The 13,793-nt window shown below is 37.4% G+C and overlaps 1 protein-coding gene across 1 annotated transcript in view; it reads right to left on the bottom strand.

The window, feature by feature from the left end:
- Nucleotides 1-13,083, bottom strand: part of ADAM22 (ADAM metallopeptidase domain 22) — a gene marked incomplete at its 5' end in the record, with an annotated part of 54,298 nt that extends 41,215 nt beyond the window's left edge. Inside the window, 5 exons of the mRNA XM_008941967.1 lie at nucleotides 1,284-1,358; nucleotides 2,621-2,691; nucleotides 7,899-7,968; nucleotides 8,317-8,380; nucleotides 13,001-13,083. Coding sequence (XP_008940215.1) covers nucleotides 1,284-1,358; nucleotides 2,621-2,691; nucleotides 7,899-7,968; nucleotides 8,317-8,380; nucleotides 13,001-13,083 — 363 coding nt within the window. The remainder of the gene's footprint in view (nucleotides 1-1,283; nucleotides 1,359-2,620; nucleotides 2,692-7,898; nucleotides 7,969-8,316; nucleotides 8,381-13,000) is intronic.
- Nucleotides 13,084-13,793: the final 710 nt, after the last annotated feature.

Genomic DNA, 13,793 nt, shown 5'->3' with positions numbered 1-13,793 from the left:
AATCCAAACACACACGCGGGCTAGCCCAGGACATGGGGAAAGGGAGGAGCCCAGAGCATGCCACACCTCCTTCTCCCAGGAGGACATTATTCAGCTTCTTTGACCATGGATGTTCACATGTATTTGCTTCAGAGAATAAATCCATAAATGGACTGACTCTCACAGTATCTATAACTAACCAAAATTAGGGAACATTGTCTTTGAAAGGTATCAGCCCAGAAAAATAAGGTCCTGTGGCAATAGTTGTGGCCTCAGATCTTCAGGAAGAAATTCAGTGACACAAATTTAGTGAATTCTGCATTGAGTATTGTACAGTTTAACTCAAGAATTTATTGCTATGCCCACCAAACTGAGCTGATGGAGGACTACGTTGTCCAAGGACAGTGGCACATTCCTTGTGCACTCTGATGTCTATTGTTGCTAGTTTGGGTATTGTTTAAGAGAAGCTGCATTTGCCAGAAAAAGGTAGATAAAAATGCGTAAATATATTTTCATTTTAAAGCCATAAAGGACCATAAATTCAACTAATATCACCAGTTGGAGGGGCACGACCAGTCTCTGAACTTTATCCAGTTACTTCAAGATTGAATCCTAATCCTTGTGTTTGACACCACCACACCTTCCAGAAACACACTGGATTTGAAGACTGCAAGTGACAGAGAATTCACCATCTCCTTTAATACTCCTTTCGTCAATTATTAATCATCTTCACTGACATAAATTCATGCCTTTTCCCTCTTGAATGAGCCTTGTTTTTTCTTCAGTGCCCTAATCTGTATTATGTATCTTTCCACTACGTTAAAGACCCTATTTATGTTCTCCCAGAAGAAGTACACAAGCTTAAAAAAATAATTTTCATCACATTGATTTGGGCCTACCAAAAAAAACTCTTCAATATTAATCTCATTGTCAAAAGCCGCTGCACAATTGCTATAACTGCATTATTCATTGCTGAGTGGCTGTAACTAAGAGAAGTACTCAAGAAAGCCAGAAAGAAAATCATCAGTTTAAATCACACTGACATTAGTTAGTTTATGACACAAAGCCTTAATCTCTGACCCTTTTCTTCTGATACTCAGGCCTGGTTGCATTCTTGGTGAAATTACCTTGCCAACATTCAGAAGCAACTTCATCAACGGTTAATGAGACCATAATCTGTTCTCTTCAGAACATACTGAATTTATTCTGGCCATATATTATACTTTATTGTTTGCCTTTATGGACCAATTGAGACAATTTGATGCTAAGAATAATTGTAAGATGCTGAAGTGTGTCAGTCTTACCATTAGATGATCATTTACAATCATTAACTCAATGTATTTTGTTTCCTCTTCAACTTTACGTGGAATCTGACGAACCTAAGGAGAGAGTACAACAGTAAGAGAGCCTAACAGAGTACAGAGAGAGTGGAATTGGGAACTAGAAATGGTTTCAGAAATCAAACTTGTCATGCATACATTTTTTCTATTGTCTTAATTCTTGTCTCGGATATTGATGAAGCTTCTGGTGCTTGGCTGCAACAGTAAAAAATTCTTTCACCTGCACCAGGACTTTTATATGACCTTAAACAATGAAATCAAGTCTTTCAACACATCTAATCCCAAGTGTACATCTTTCTTCAAAGATCAGTGGGGCCTGTATCTCTAAAAATGGCTTGTGTCAGCTCTAAACTTTTTTTTTTTTTCCAATGAGAAAGGGATCTCTCCTGAATTGTTTATTAAAAATCTCTGTAAGAATTCTATTATTTATTTGTACACTGCTCAATTCACACAGTGAACACAGTACTCACCTCTGTGTTATGCTTACTTTGCATTTAGAAGCATTTATGACTGTTATTCTCCATGGTGTCCTTCTTTTCCTGGATTTTCCAGGAGAGTTATTACATCGTTAGGATTTAAAAATGCAGAGTGATGGCTGATACACAGCAAGGCTGCAAACCACCTGATTTGACCACCTCTTAAGACCCTCATGAATGACTTCCTGAATTTCTCCAATGTTTTTCCTCACTTCTCTTTTGCCTCTGAGAGGTTTGTTTTAGATGAAGATGTTAAAGTCATCTTCCCCTCTCACTGCTCTCAGTGATTTTTCTCTTCACTGTTAAGACCCCCTGACCCAGCTCTGTTTTGACCTGTACCACCATTTGAGCTGCATTCCTAAAAATGCAAAGAATTGCTGCTGTTTTCCAGGGAACAGACAAACGTTTGCATTTAATGGCTCCCCCACTTTAACAAACAGGGAATGAACTCTCAGTTTAGAATAGTTATTTTATATCCAAATCAAGTGAGATAAAGTAACTACTTGTCACCACTGGAACATAAAAAAATATTTGTAAATGTCTCATTAATTGGGAGTTTCTGATAATAACCTATACTCAAAATGAAGGAAAATACTTTAGTTACATTTTTATCTGCAATTTAGAATTGTTTAGTAATTTTATAACACTTCAGCTAGGCAATGTCCAAGAGAACCCAATAACGTTTTGTCAGCGTTAGATACCTCTTCTTGTAATAGCCGTATTGATATTGATATATTGAATAGCTTGTATCTGGACAAGGCAATTCAGCAAACACAAACCAAACTCAATGGCATATTACGTACAAACAAGCATATTGGCACATACCTGCCTTTTACTTCTTTTGTGTCTTGGCTTTACAACAAACATCTGTGACGTGGTATTCATTTGTGAAAACTCTAAGCAGAAAACAGGCAAATAGATTAAATGTTTACAAGCATATAGCCCAACAACTGGGGACTGTGATGCCACATGACAGTAGCGTGGCATTCTTCCACATGCCTCAATTCATTTTTTCAAGTTTCCAGCTAGAAAGGAGGCAAGATTACAGATCCTTCTCAGTAACAGAGTTCTTATTGAAGACCCTATTAGTGATAATTTGGGTCTGCTGAAACAGATGATCTGTTGGTGTCATGCTTCGGAAAGCACAACAGATGTTCTGCACCAAAATTTCACCAACACTGGTTATGTAATAGTATTAGCACAGTGCTTCCATGAAGTGAATCACAATTTCAGGAACTCAGTAGACCTTCACAGAGCTCTTGCAATAGCTACCTAACTTAATAAGAAGAGCATGGAAGGCAGAATTAATGCTTTAAGACAATTATATTCACAAAGTAAAATATGTTATAGGTGGGAGAAACCTTACGAGATTTTGGCAATGCTCACTATCAATACAATATTCCTTCCCACTAATCCCACTCTGTTTTTAATTTCTTAAATTTAACTTTAATTTCTTGAATTCTTAAATCATAAGCACCAAGTACTTTATTCTTTTGCCAAATCCCTTTCACCCAATCTATTATTAGCTACTCATGGAAAGGGACACATTATAAACTAAGCAGGAGACAATACTTGCTCTCACCCCTTTAAATATCTAAAACCTGTTTTTGCAGCTTTAATTTTAGAACGATAGTCCCTGCCTTGCTTTTCCCTATACAACGGAAAACTCTTTCCTTATCTTGTATAAGCCTGTTTACTATTCACATAACCCCAAGAAGATCCGTTTTTTGAGACATGCAAATTAAATGTTTGCAGTTGCTTATTTTGTAATATGTCTTCTTCCTATGACTACTTTCTCTCCTTTGTGCTTTCTGCAGCTTTGGACTTTTCAGTCTCCAAGACCTGAAAAATACTTTCAGTATTCCAGAGTAATTTTACCAGTTCTGAAGAGAAGTAGTCAGTACTACAGAAGCTGTATAAGTTAAGGGACTTTCTATTCACATACCTTTGTACACAATTTTAGGATGTGTTACAAAATCCTGAACAGTTCATTTTGGCTGGTGAGACAGGAAAGTTTCTCAAAGCTCCACCTCCCACCTGCTGTACATTAACTGTGCAATTTCTGCGTGAGATTCAAACAACAGAATTCAAAACAATGCTGATAGGAATTTGACTGGGCTGCCGTATCAGCAAAACCTTAAAACATGAAGCTGAATTGCCCATCTGACAAAGCACTGCCAGGACTAAGTGCTAATCTTAACTAGGAGTGGCTAGTTACTGGTAAGACAAACCAGGAAAGCAAAGCATGACTAACTGGTATTGTCTTCGCTAAATCTTGGGGATTATACCGTCACTTTTGTATGTGAAATTTGCACATATAATTTTTTGGAGGGGCCTGGACAGTTATAGACCCTTTGCTTAAAAATGTTTTCATGGTTACATCAGTGTACTTGAGGATTTTCTTTACAAAAAGGACCTAAAATAAAATAAATCACATCCAAGGGTCTCTATTTATTGCTTAATGACCTGCAGTCTCTAGAGCTCACAATGATAAGAAACTAAATCTTGAACATATTTTTACAAATTTGTTTTGGATTATGCTTTACATATGCTGATTAATTTAGCCTGTGTTCTAGTGCCACACAACTAGGTCCCAATCTGTCATTTTAGGTTTTATATCATGGTTAATAAAACTGGTAAAAACATAACTTTTCAATCAATAAAATAATAATTTACAATATGTATACAGTATCTCAGCTAACTTTACCAGTAAATGTGATTCTTTTACCCACCATCGGAAGTCAGTCGTCTCTAGAGGGGAATGATGCAGCCATTAACGTTAACACATTAACACACATTCACCCTTGTGCTGTAATTCACAAGCTGGATGAACTCATGCAGGGTGCATTTCCAGCCAGGGACCCTCAGGCAAAAGAACAAGACCAGCAAAATCACAGGAAATGCAGATAGCTGTGAAAGCCTAGCAGAAATTTTAATGGGAATATATTACTTTGGAAAAGTGTAATAATTCAATCATTTAAGTTGGAAAAGACCTTTAAGAGCATCAAGTCCAACCATAAACCTAACACTGCCACATCCCACTCAACCATGCCCCTAAGTGCTAAATCTACACTCCTTTCAAGTGACCTCAAGAGAAAAGCACATCTGTTATGCATTATTTGAAAACACCTCCAATAACAGTGTCGACTAAGACCATGCCAGGGCACTGTATGCCTCAGCACAGACTGTGAGAAAAAAATGGTCTACGAAATTATGAAGTCAAATGCTCTAAGCATGCCAAGTCATCCATTCAAGCTTTCCATATTCAAAGTTCTCAGACCATTGCAAAGCACAGTACAATTAATTTTTTTCTGCAATAGCTTTCTTTTTTTTTTTTAATACACAAGGAGGAGAAGAATGTAAAAAACACACTGCTATCAAACTGTGGTACAATAGTGTGTGCTTTTACAATAACTGATACTGAATAATCCCTATTACTTCTTTTTCCCTTTTCTAACATCATTACTGAAACTGAGGATATATCCAGTCCATTCCTAACACAGTGCTGAGTGGAAATCTTAGCTTACACATTTTTTTTGTCTTTTAAAGATAAGAAGAAAATCATGACATCAAGGAAGATCTCCTGGGGCTGGGCAAATCAGTAAATTACAACAGTAATAAGGAATATATGAAATACTGATGACATAACCTAGCACAGGTCTTGCTACTACTACTAATGATTCGGCTGTAGTACTTTGATAATAGTATTGTAGTGTTTTGGTTTTTTTTTTTAATTAATTGCAAAAACTGTTTAAAGAAAAATAAAAAGTCAAGACAACAGCCAACACTCCCTAGACTGGCAGGGAAACAGCACCAAGCAGAGACACTGGTGGGGCAGCATGTGGGAGGAGAGAAAGAGGAGGAGGGGTAGGGTGTGCAGCAGTTTGGAGGATGAATGATAGAGCTCCTGTAAGCACAGGGAAAAGGGTGAGGCAGCAGAGGGTGGTGCAGACTGCTCCCATCCTCTGGAGCTGTGGCTATGCATGGAGGATGGCTTAAAGACAGAGACAAATGGAATAATCACAGACAAAGAAAAATTACAGGATTCCTAACAAGGACATAACCTATTACATCTATTGACACATTCACTACAAACCTCAGAAACACCTTTCCAAACAGTTTTACAAAACAAATACGGGCAAGTGGGAGAAAAGACTGCGAGTTACAGTTCGTTTCTCCACATACGGGCTCCTAACCATACATGGATAGAACATTAGCAACTTACACCTCCTATCCACATGACAAGTATTTGTATAATTAAGACCACCAGCACTCCACAGTTAAATCTTCTTTTAAACCTACTCTACAATCTTGTGATTCTAATTCAATCTGATGGCAACATCTTCCATTATGTCATATGGCAGGCTTCATACAGAAAAGCCAACAACTACTTATCTACAGTAAAATCACAACTGCACAAGCATATCTGGATTTTTGTGAAAAAAAAAAAATCTGAAGCCCTATTTTAACAGGTTTTTTTTGAAAATCAGGAAGCTTTGGTGGAGATGACACTGGTAGGCTATACTTGCAATTAATTCCTTTTCATAATTTTTAAAAGCAGAAAATAATTTTATTCCAAAATCTTGAAAACACAAAATTTCATTATTAGGAAATCTTGATTTCCTAGTTGTTGATTTCATTATTAGGAAATCTAAGATGCCTCATAGACATCTGCTAAGTACCAGCTCTAGCAGTCTCCTACTTTAAGAACCTGAGACAGAAGACTTATTTTAAACTAATCAGCAGTTGCATTATTTACAACCTTTCAAATGACACATCCTCAAGAAAGTATTATTTGTCCTTATGTTCAATAAATTGTTCCCATTACACCACCATCTCCACAAGTCCAGGGAGTAACCATGGTACGTGTGCAAGGTGCACATACACAGGGAGCTTCATGACAAAGAAGCAGACGTCTTGCACCACATGAGCCTCTTGTGCTACGCCTCCATCCTAATGCCTCTTCCACTTCGCCTGGGCAAGCACCAGAGAAGGACATGAGGGACCAAGCTGGGATACTGTTTTGTTTAGACTCAGAAAGACTCCTTCATCAGAAGTAAAATCAAGGTGACCCAATTGTAGCAATTTCCCTTGTTTGTTTGTTTGTTTCTCATTAGCTCTCTAAATGATTGTACTTTGCTTAAGAACTATCAAACCTGCACACACTGTGCTCCAGTGAAGGATCCATCTATGTGCAGTACCCAGCACTGCAAGATCCCAGGTCCAATTGCTACCATAGGACAAATGGTTTGTAACAAGATGACCAGAAATCCGCAACTCTCCTGAAGAAATCAGTTTAGAGGTGGTTTCTACCAAAATGAGTATCTATGAAGGACAGTTTTATTTACCTAGAATTCATTTTGTAGAGTAGCAAAATGCATCTGTAAAATTGGCAAGTCTTCGACAGAATGAGAATATGCCATAAATACTGCAATTCTAGCTCAAATTAACAAGCTAGCTTCTCAGATGAAAATTCATTTTTTAAAAAACCTCTTCTCCCTCCACACACAGTGTAAATTGTTTGTGGACAGTCATCACTACAAACACTTGAAACTACTTCTGCCTCCAAATTAATTTGTACTGAAATGCATGACTTGCACTACAGTCAGTACTGTGAAAGATGCTGAACAGACTAGAGATGAGAAAGCCACTGAACAGTAACAACATTGGGCAAGTTCTTGTTTCTCAGGCTTATGCTCACACTATGGTATTCACCCTTTATCTCAAAACCAGAAAAATCCAGGAGGTGTTAACCACTGGCAATTCAGGGGGTTATTTTTGTTATCCTTAGGCTACCTCAGTCTTTTCCTTTCTACAACTACTAGCATATAATGCACCTATAGACCACACGAGCTGCTAAGGGAAACCTACGTCGCAACGTGAAGGTCTAGGATTCATTGAATTCAGGTTTTTTTTTCATTGCTTCAGGTTCTTTTTCCGTGCTTTCAGTGTTTCAGGTATTTTTTTTCAGAACTTTTTTATTTCATTGGGAAAAATAAGAGATATACAAATATAAAATACAATATTATCTATCAAATATGATTAACAAATTTGGCCTTAGACTAAAACAAGTCAGTAAGTCATGAATATTAAAAAATCATACCAGATGGCAGGTCATCCAAAGGAAACTGAAACAACTTGGATTTGTAAACAGAGTGGAAATAGAAGTCATCCTGAAACAGTAAATATTTGCATGTATTAAGCCTAGATAAACTCATTGACCACACAAGCATTAAACAGTTCCAAAGGCCCTTGTTATCTAACAAGTACACTAGTGGGCATGCAAGTTGCAAGGCACCTTTACTCTAGGCTCTTCTCTGTTTCCCAGCTGTGGTATGATTGCTAATATATATACCACTGACTGATTTTTTTGAGGTCTAATTTGTCTGTGATGATGGGAATTCACGTAGGAGGTAAATGAGTTGCAATGAGAGTATAACTCTTTGGTCCCGGAGCCTTATGCCTACCCTGTACCCACGTTCAACAAACAACACAGGAGGACTAGCATAAGTTCTACTTACATCTGAAGTGTAGTTTTCATCTGGCTCAATAAGGTAAGTATGATTTCCATCATAGAACATCCCACTGTCAAGAGCAGGAAATGTAAATACCAATTTAATAAACCAATACTAGTGTAACAGGAAAGTAAGTTTAAGAAATTAATATAGTTTTTTAAAACAAATATTTAGAAAAGGAAGTAGTTAAAAATGGTTTCAGGAGCTGAATGTAATTCTCAGTCAGTCTTTTGTTTCTTCACTTCAGAAAGGAATATATTTTCTCCCATGGTGACACAGACTCTTCTTTCCTCTCCAAATATTCTCTACAACACATATAAACACCACAAAAATAGGCTAATTTAGCCAACTGAAAACTCCCATTCAGAGCCTCCACTCCCATACAAGAGAGACCTTCCTCCAACAGATAAATAAGGGACCTGTCTTTAGTTACACATGAATCTGGAATACGCATACAGCTTTACCCTAAATAAAAATACTATCGTGTTGAACTGATCCTTAGATTTTAAAGGTTTTAACTCTTTCCTCAGTAAGTTCATATAGTACCAAGTACGAAGGGCAAAACCGGCTCTCTTGGGCATAGAAGGTTGCTTTGGACATTTCAGAAATAACAGTTCTGACAGAAGGTCTTTTTAATTTGAGTTTAAGTTTATATTTCTAGGAAACATTAATGGGTACATACATTACCATATCAATATGGACATTGTATTATGTTCATGATAAGGAGACAGGAAACCCCATCAGACCAGCTTCTACTAGGTGGTGGCGAAAAGAGATACAGAGAACCAAGCCCTCTGCCATACCCATGGTTCTGGAAAAGTATTCGAGGTCTTTCTTAATGGCACAAAATCTTCTCAACCACAGAAATTTGAAGGCCATTCATGATAAGCACAGTGCTATGTATCTCAGAAAATCATTTTGCTTGTCCACGTACAATCACAGATCTTCCACATTAAATTCCAACACAGTTCAACTCTAAATGAAGAACAAACTGAACTGTTAAGGCTCTCTAATGGACGAAGATAGTGCTTCTGCATAATCACTCAAATGTACAGTGAAGGTGAGGTCCACTCCTACAAGCATATTTTCTATTAAGAGTTACCTTACTTTTACTTAGATAAGAAGTGTACTGAGGTTTAGTCTTTAATATAAAGCAGAATGCACAAGTGTGGTTGAATTGCACCTTAGAAAAAAGTGTTGCTACAGACACTATTCAGTAAGAGCATAAAATCAAGAGTGTTTCTTGTATCACTACCATTCTGATAACTGAATCACCTTTATTTTTTTTAATAATTTTGTCTTTATTGCAATGGCATACATGCGTGGTTAGGTTAGGCTGTATCAGCATGTCCCTTTCAAAGTGCTACTACTAAGGGCTTTATGCTTGGCCATAAATATGGCCCAGTCTCTAAGGTCAAACTTGGCACATACTACACAGCAGCATCAAAGCAAGATTATTTATTTATTTATTTAGATTACTCTTTAGCAAACTTCTAGGCATCAAAAAAACCCCAACAGGATCACAAGCAACAAAACCATGTACTTTTCTTTTTTCTTATGCAGCTTTTTGGGTTTTTAATCAGCAAAACTGATTTTGGTTCTGAAGATGCAGAACAAAATAGACCAGATGCAGTCAGTAAAATACTGTCATTCTTTTCTGGACTACTGAAAAAAAAGAACATATAATAAGCTTGTAAACCATTATAGGTTGATGAGCACACTTCACTTAGTATCATTCACTTAACCATGTAGTGTTCACAGAGAAGTAGCTTCAGATACTGACTGTATAACATGCACCAAATGTGATCATGAGTCTATCTACATAAATAATTAGATATCTACATGTCTAATTAAAGCCGTTTCACCTCTCAAGTTACTTGTGCCTATCCTTTAGAAATAAATACTGTCTCCATAGCTTAAGATAAATATTCCAGAACCTACTGAAGGTTCTCTGCCTGAGAAAATCCTGAGATTTGGAAACATCCTGCAGCTCATAATCAGGCAAAACTTCCTCCCCCCTCACAGCAATTTTACTTCAGCACAGTCTGCAAGATGAAGCACTACCAGCAAGCAGCTTCTCATGCGACTGTTGCACCCACCAGTACTGACCTCTGACCAAGTCACTCAACAATGACAAGAGTAATAGTCACGGCTGACCTGCAGGTCTGACTTTGCCCTCTCAAAGCCTTCATGTCTCTTTTCCAACCAACTTCAACAGTCCAGTGCTCCGTGCACAAATCTCATCCTCATGGATGTGTTAGAGAAAAAGCAATGCCAAAACACAGGTCATTTCAAAAGCCTGAATTTTGATTAGCTATATTCTTCAAACAAAAAATAAATATGTAGTGGTGAAAGTTTGATCTGCAGTAACAGCAGTTTTTGTCTTCACCACCAGTGGGCACCAAAATCATAGACCAACCTGGTGTATGTGCAACTCGCCCTGAAACAGGATCCACGGCGTGCCTGGCTAGAGCTTATTTATCTCCCAGCAACCAGTGTGTTTCCCATTCAAAGTTTTTTGTGTTAACTCATAGGAAACACTGGTTACTGCATATCCCACAGAAAGAAAACAAAAAGATACCAAACAAAATAGCTTGCTCAGACTTAAGGTTGCAGAGGTACATTTATCATTAGCAAAGTCATGAAGAGAAGAAATTAACGATTTTAAGTATTCTGTCAACCAGTCATCCAATTCATTTAACTAACAGAGGAAAACCACAACTTAGACATTACCAACAGAAGAACTCATAATTTATGATTAAAACCCCCACTTTTTCTTAGAGGTACGAAAGATTCTGCTGTTACTGGCCAAAATGTAGGAGTACTAATAAGTAAGAGAGGAAGTTAGCATGAACTTTGGGAATATGAAGATTATTATTCTATTAAATGCATCTGTTCTGTCTTAGGAACTTCCTAAAATTCATGAAAGCAAAGTTCCTGCCCTGTAAACCTCATTAGAAGGTAAGTCTCCCCAGTTTCCCTTACTCCAGAGAGCTGCTCCAAACCGTGGCTGGAGTTAAGGAGCTCCGATTGCTGGTGTGAATTTCTAGTAATTACTTTGCATGTAAAATCCAATGTAGAGGAGCTAGTTGTAATGATGGAAATGCAGTGTCAGAGAATAGGAGTTTACTACATCTTAGGAAAATATTACTTCTCACATTGGATGCTGGGATTACCAGCCTTCTATAGTTAGCTTCATATCGCATCTTGTGTGAAAGATAACTTTGCTGAAACTTTATTGTAACAGAGAAAAAAAAAAAAAAAGGCAAACAAACAAAAAGACATCTCAAGGGAAAGCAAAATTATAGAGGGGGAAAAAAATTAATCTTTCGTCACATAACTGTGTTAGAAGGGACTAATTTGAGTTTCAGGCAATCTAAGAATACAGAGCAGCAGAGGGGTCAATCTTAGGTACAAACCCACAAAAGGAGAGCAGGAAAGGCCATTTGCAGCCTCTCCATCCTTTCTGCTTTTTCTCCTAGGAGTTAGCAAGGACCAAGACCTCATAGATCACTGCTAATGGAAGCCATGCAGTGGCTCAGGATGCATTAGGATGCTACTATTTTTAGGCTCACTGTCCATACTGAAACTGGGCTCAGGTTTTTTGAGCTGTTCAATCTTGGTCATAAAAGAGATAAACACAGCTGTAAATCAGACAAGTGCAAGGATGACAAGTCTTCTGCAGGTATTCTCATTTCCTAACAAAGATTATACAAACATAAAAGAAAGACACCGCTTAAATATGTGTACTTAAATGTCTGATACTGAACCTATAGAATAGTTTGAGACAGACAATAAGCTGAAGATTTCCATCAGCTAAGCCCTGCTTCCTCAGAAAAAGGCAGAGCTCAGGTGATCTCCACACAGGCTCGCTTGCAGCCATGACTTTTCAAGCTGACCTCAGTATCAAAAGCAGTGAGATCCCTTAATTCCCAGATTTAACAGATACTGAAAATACTTAGTTGCTCTGAAAACCTGGCTAACATCTTTAAATAGTGCCAAAAGCAGACAGGTACAAAAGCTGTACAATCAACACACAGCTCCACGTAACATTCAGGTGACGGACGTTTTAATTACATTATCATTAAAATTATGTACTTTGGAAAAATATATTGCACAATTTTATTTCCTACAAGATTTTACTGTATCGAAGGTATTATCCCATGCACACAGCCTAAGGCCAGCAATTCTTTGAAGAAAATGGATACAACAAGAGAAACTCTAACCTGACATGTTTCTTTTCTACTCTTTACAAAGGAAGATAAAATACATCATTGTAGCAACAAGAAAAGAACACCATTTCCAAATCGTTCATGTCAATACAGGCAGCCTTTTTTATTCTTGTACAATTGGATATTTTCAGCTATCTCTATAATAAATTCTCTTAAAACAATACCTAGCCTCTGTCATATGCCCTGAGTTTGTTCTGTTTTTTTTTTTTTGGTTGGTTTGTTTGTTTGGGTTTTTTAAAAATAAAAATAAACTTGAGTACTTTTATCAGGGAATTCTGAAAACAAACAAACACGGCTTTTGCAAAGTTCAAATTAAACATGTTTTTTCCAAAAAATTGTTTAGTAATAAATATTGGTGACAAACCCATAATAAAATAAATAGCACTTATTTTACGATAAACAGCTTTATTCTGCTTAAAAGACTAAGAAGGAAAAGCCAGTTAAAAACCAGCACTTACTGTAATCCATGGCATGTTGACAAGGCAACAAATGATACAGGATTTCCTCGAATTTCTCCCTGATAATAGCAATGTTCTCCTCCCTGAAACAGGAAATTGAGACTGAAAATCCACAGGACATGCCACAGTACCACACTTCATCCTGTCAAACAATGCTTTTTCATAAATACATTGCCAATCGACAGACATGGCACCAAGAATAGACAATCCCTCACAAGGATGTACATCCCATCTCCTTTTAGCCATGGTTTGCAACCCAGACAAATATCATCATTTTGACTCTACACAAAAAGATGGCAATTCAGTGTGAAATCCCTGGCATCCTGAGACAGATTTCAGAGACAAATGACTCCAGAAGCATTGATCTTTCTTCATTGACTAAGAAGAGTTGGAAACAGGGGGCTTAGATGCAACACCTGGCCTGCACATGGCTACATCAGACGAGATGAACTCTGCTCTGAGGGTAAGGCAACTTCTTACTTCTGAGGAGAAAGGTAAACCTTTAGGATAACCAAGCAGTAAAGGAATACAATGAAAATTAGCATTTGCCCCTTCTTTTTCTGCAAAATATACACCTTTCTAATCAAATCCAGCAGACCTTCCTCAAAACATCCCCCCCTTAGTTTCACAGAAGTCACACCGACAGAGAAGTAAGTTCTAATGCACATGCACTATACATATCCAGTATTGTACAATGTCAATATTTGTATGCAAAAGTAGAAAAACAATTCAAACATCCCTTAAATTCTCACTGCTACTTTACTCTGCAGAGGAACTTACCTGTTACTGCCTT

This window comes from Merops nubicus, unplaced genomic scaffold (assembly GCF_000691845.1).
Source record: "Merops nubicus isolate BGI_N331 unplaced genomic scaffold, ASM69184v1 scaffold37146, whole genome shotgun sequence".
Lineage (NCBI taxonomy): Eukaryota > Metazoa > Chordata > Aves > Coraciiformes > Meropidae > Merops > Merops nubicus.
The sequence above is the reverse complement of the archived record's forward strand: the minus strand, read 5'-3'. Positions and strand labels throughout refer to the sequence as shown.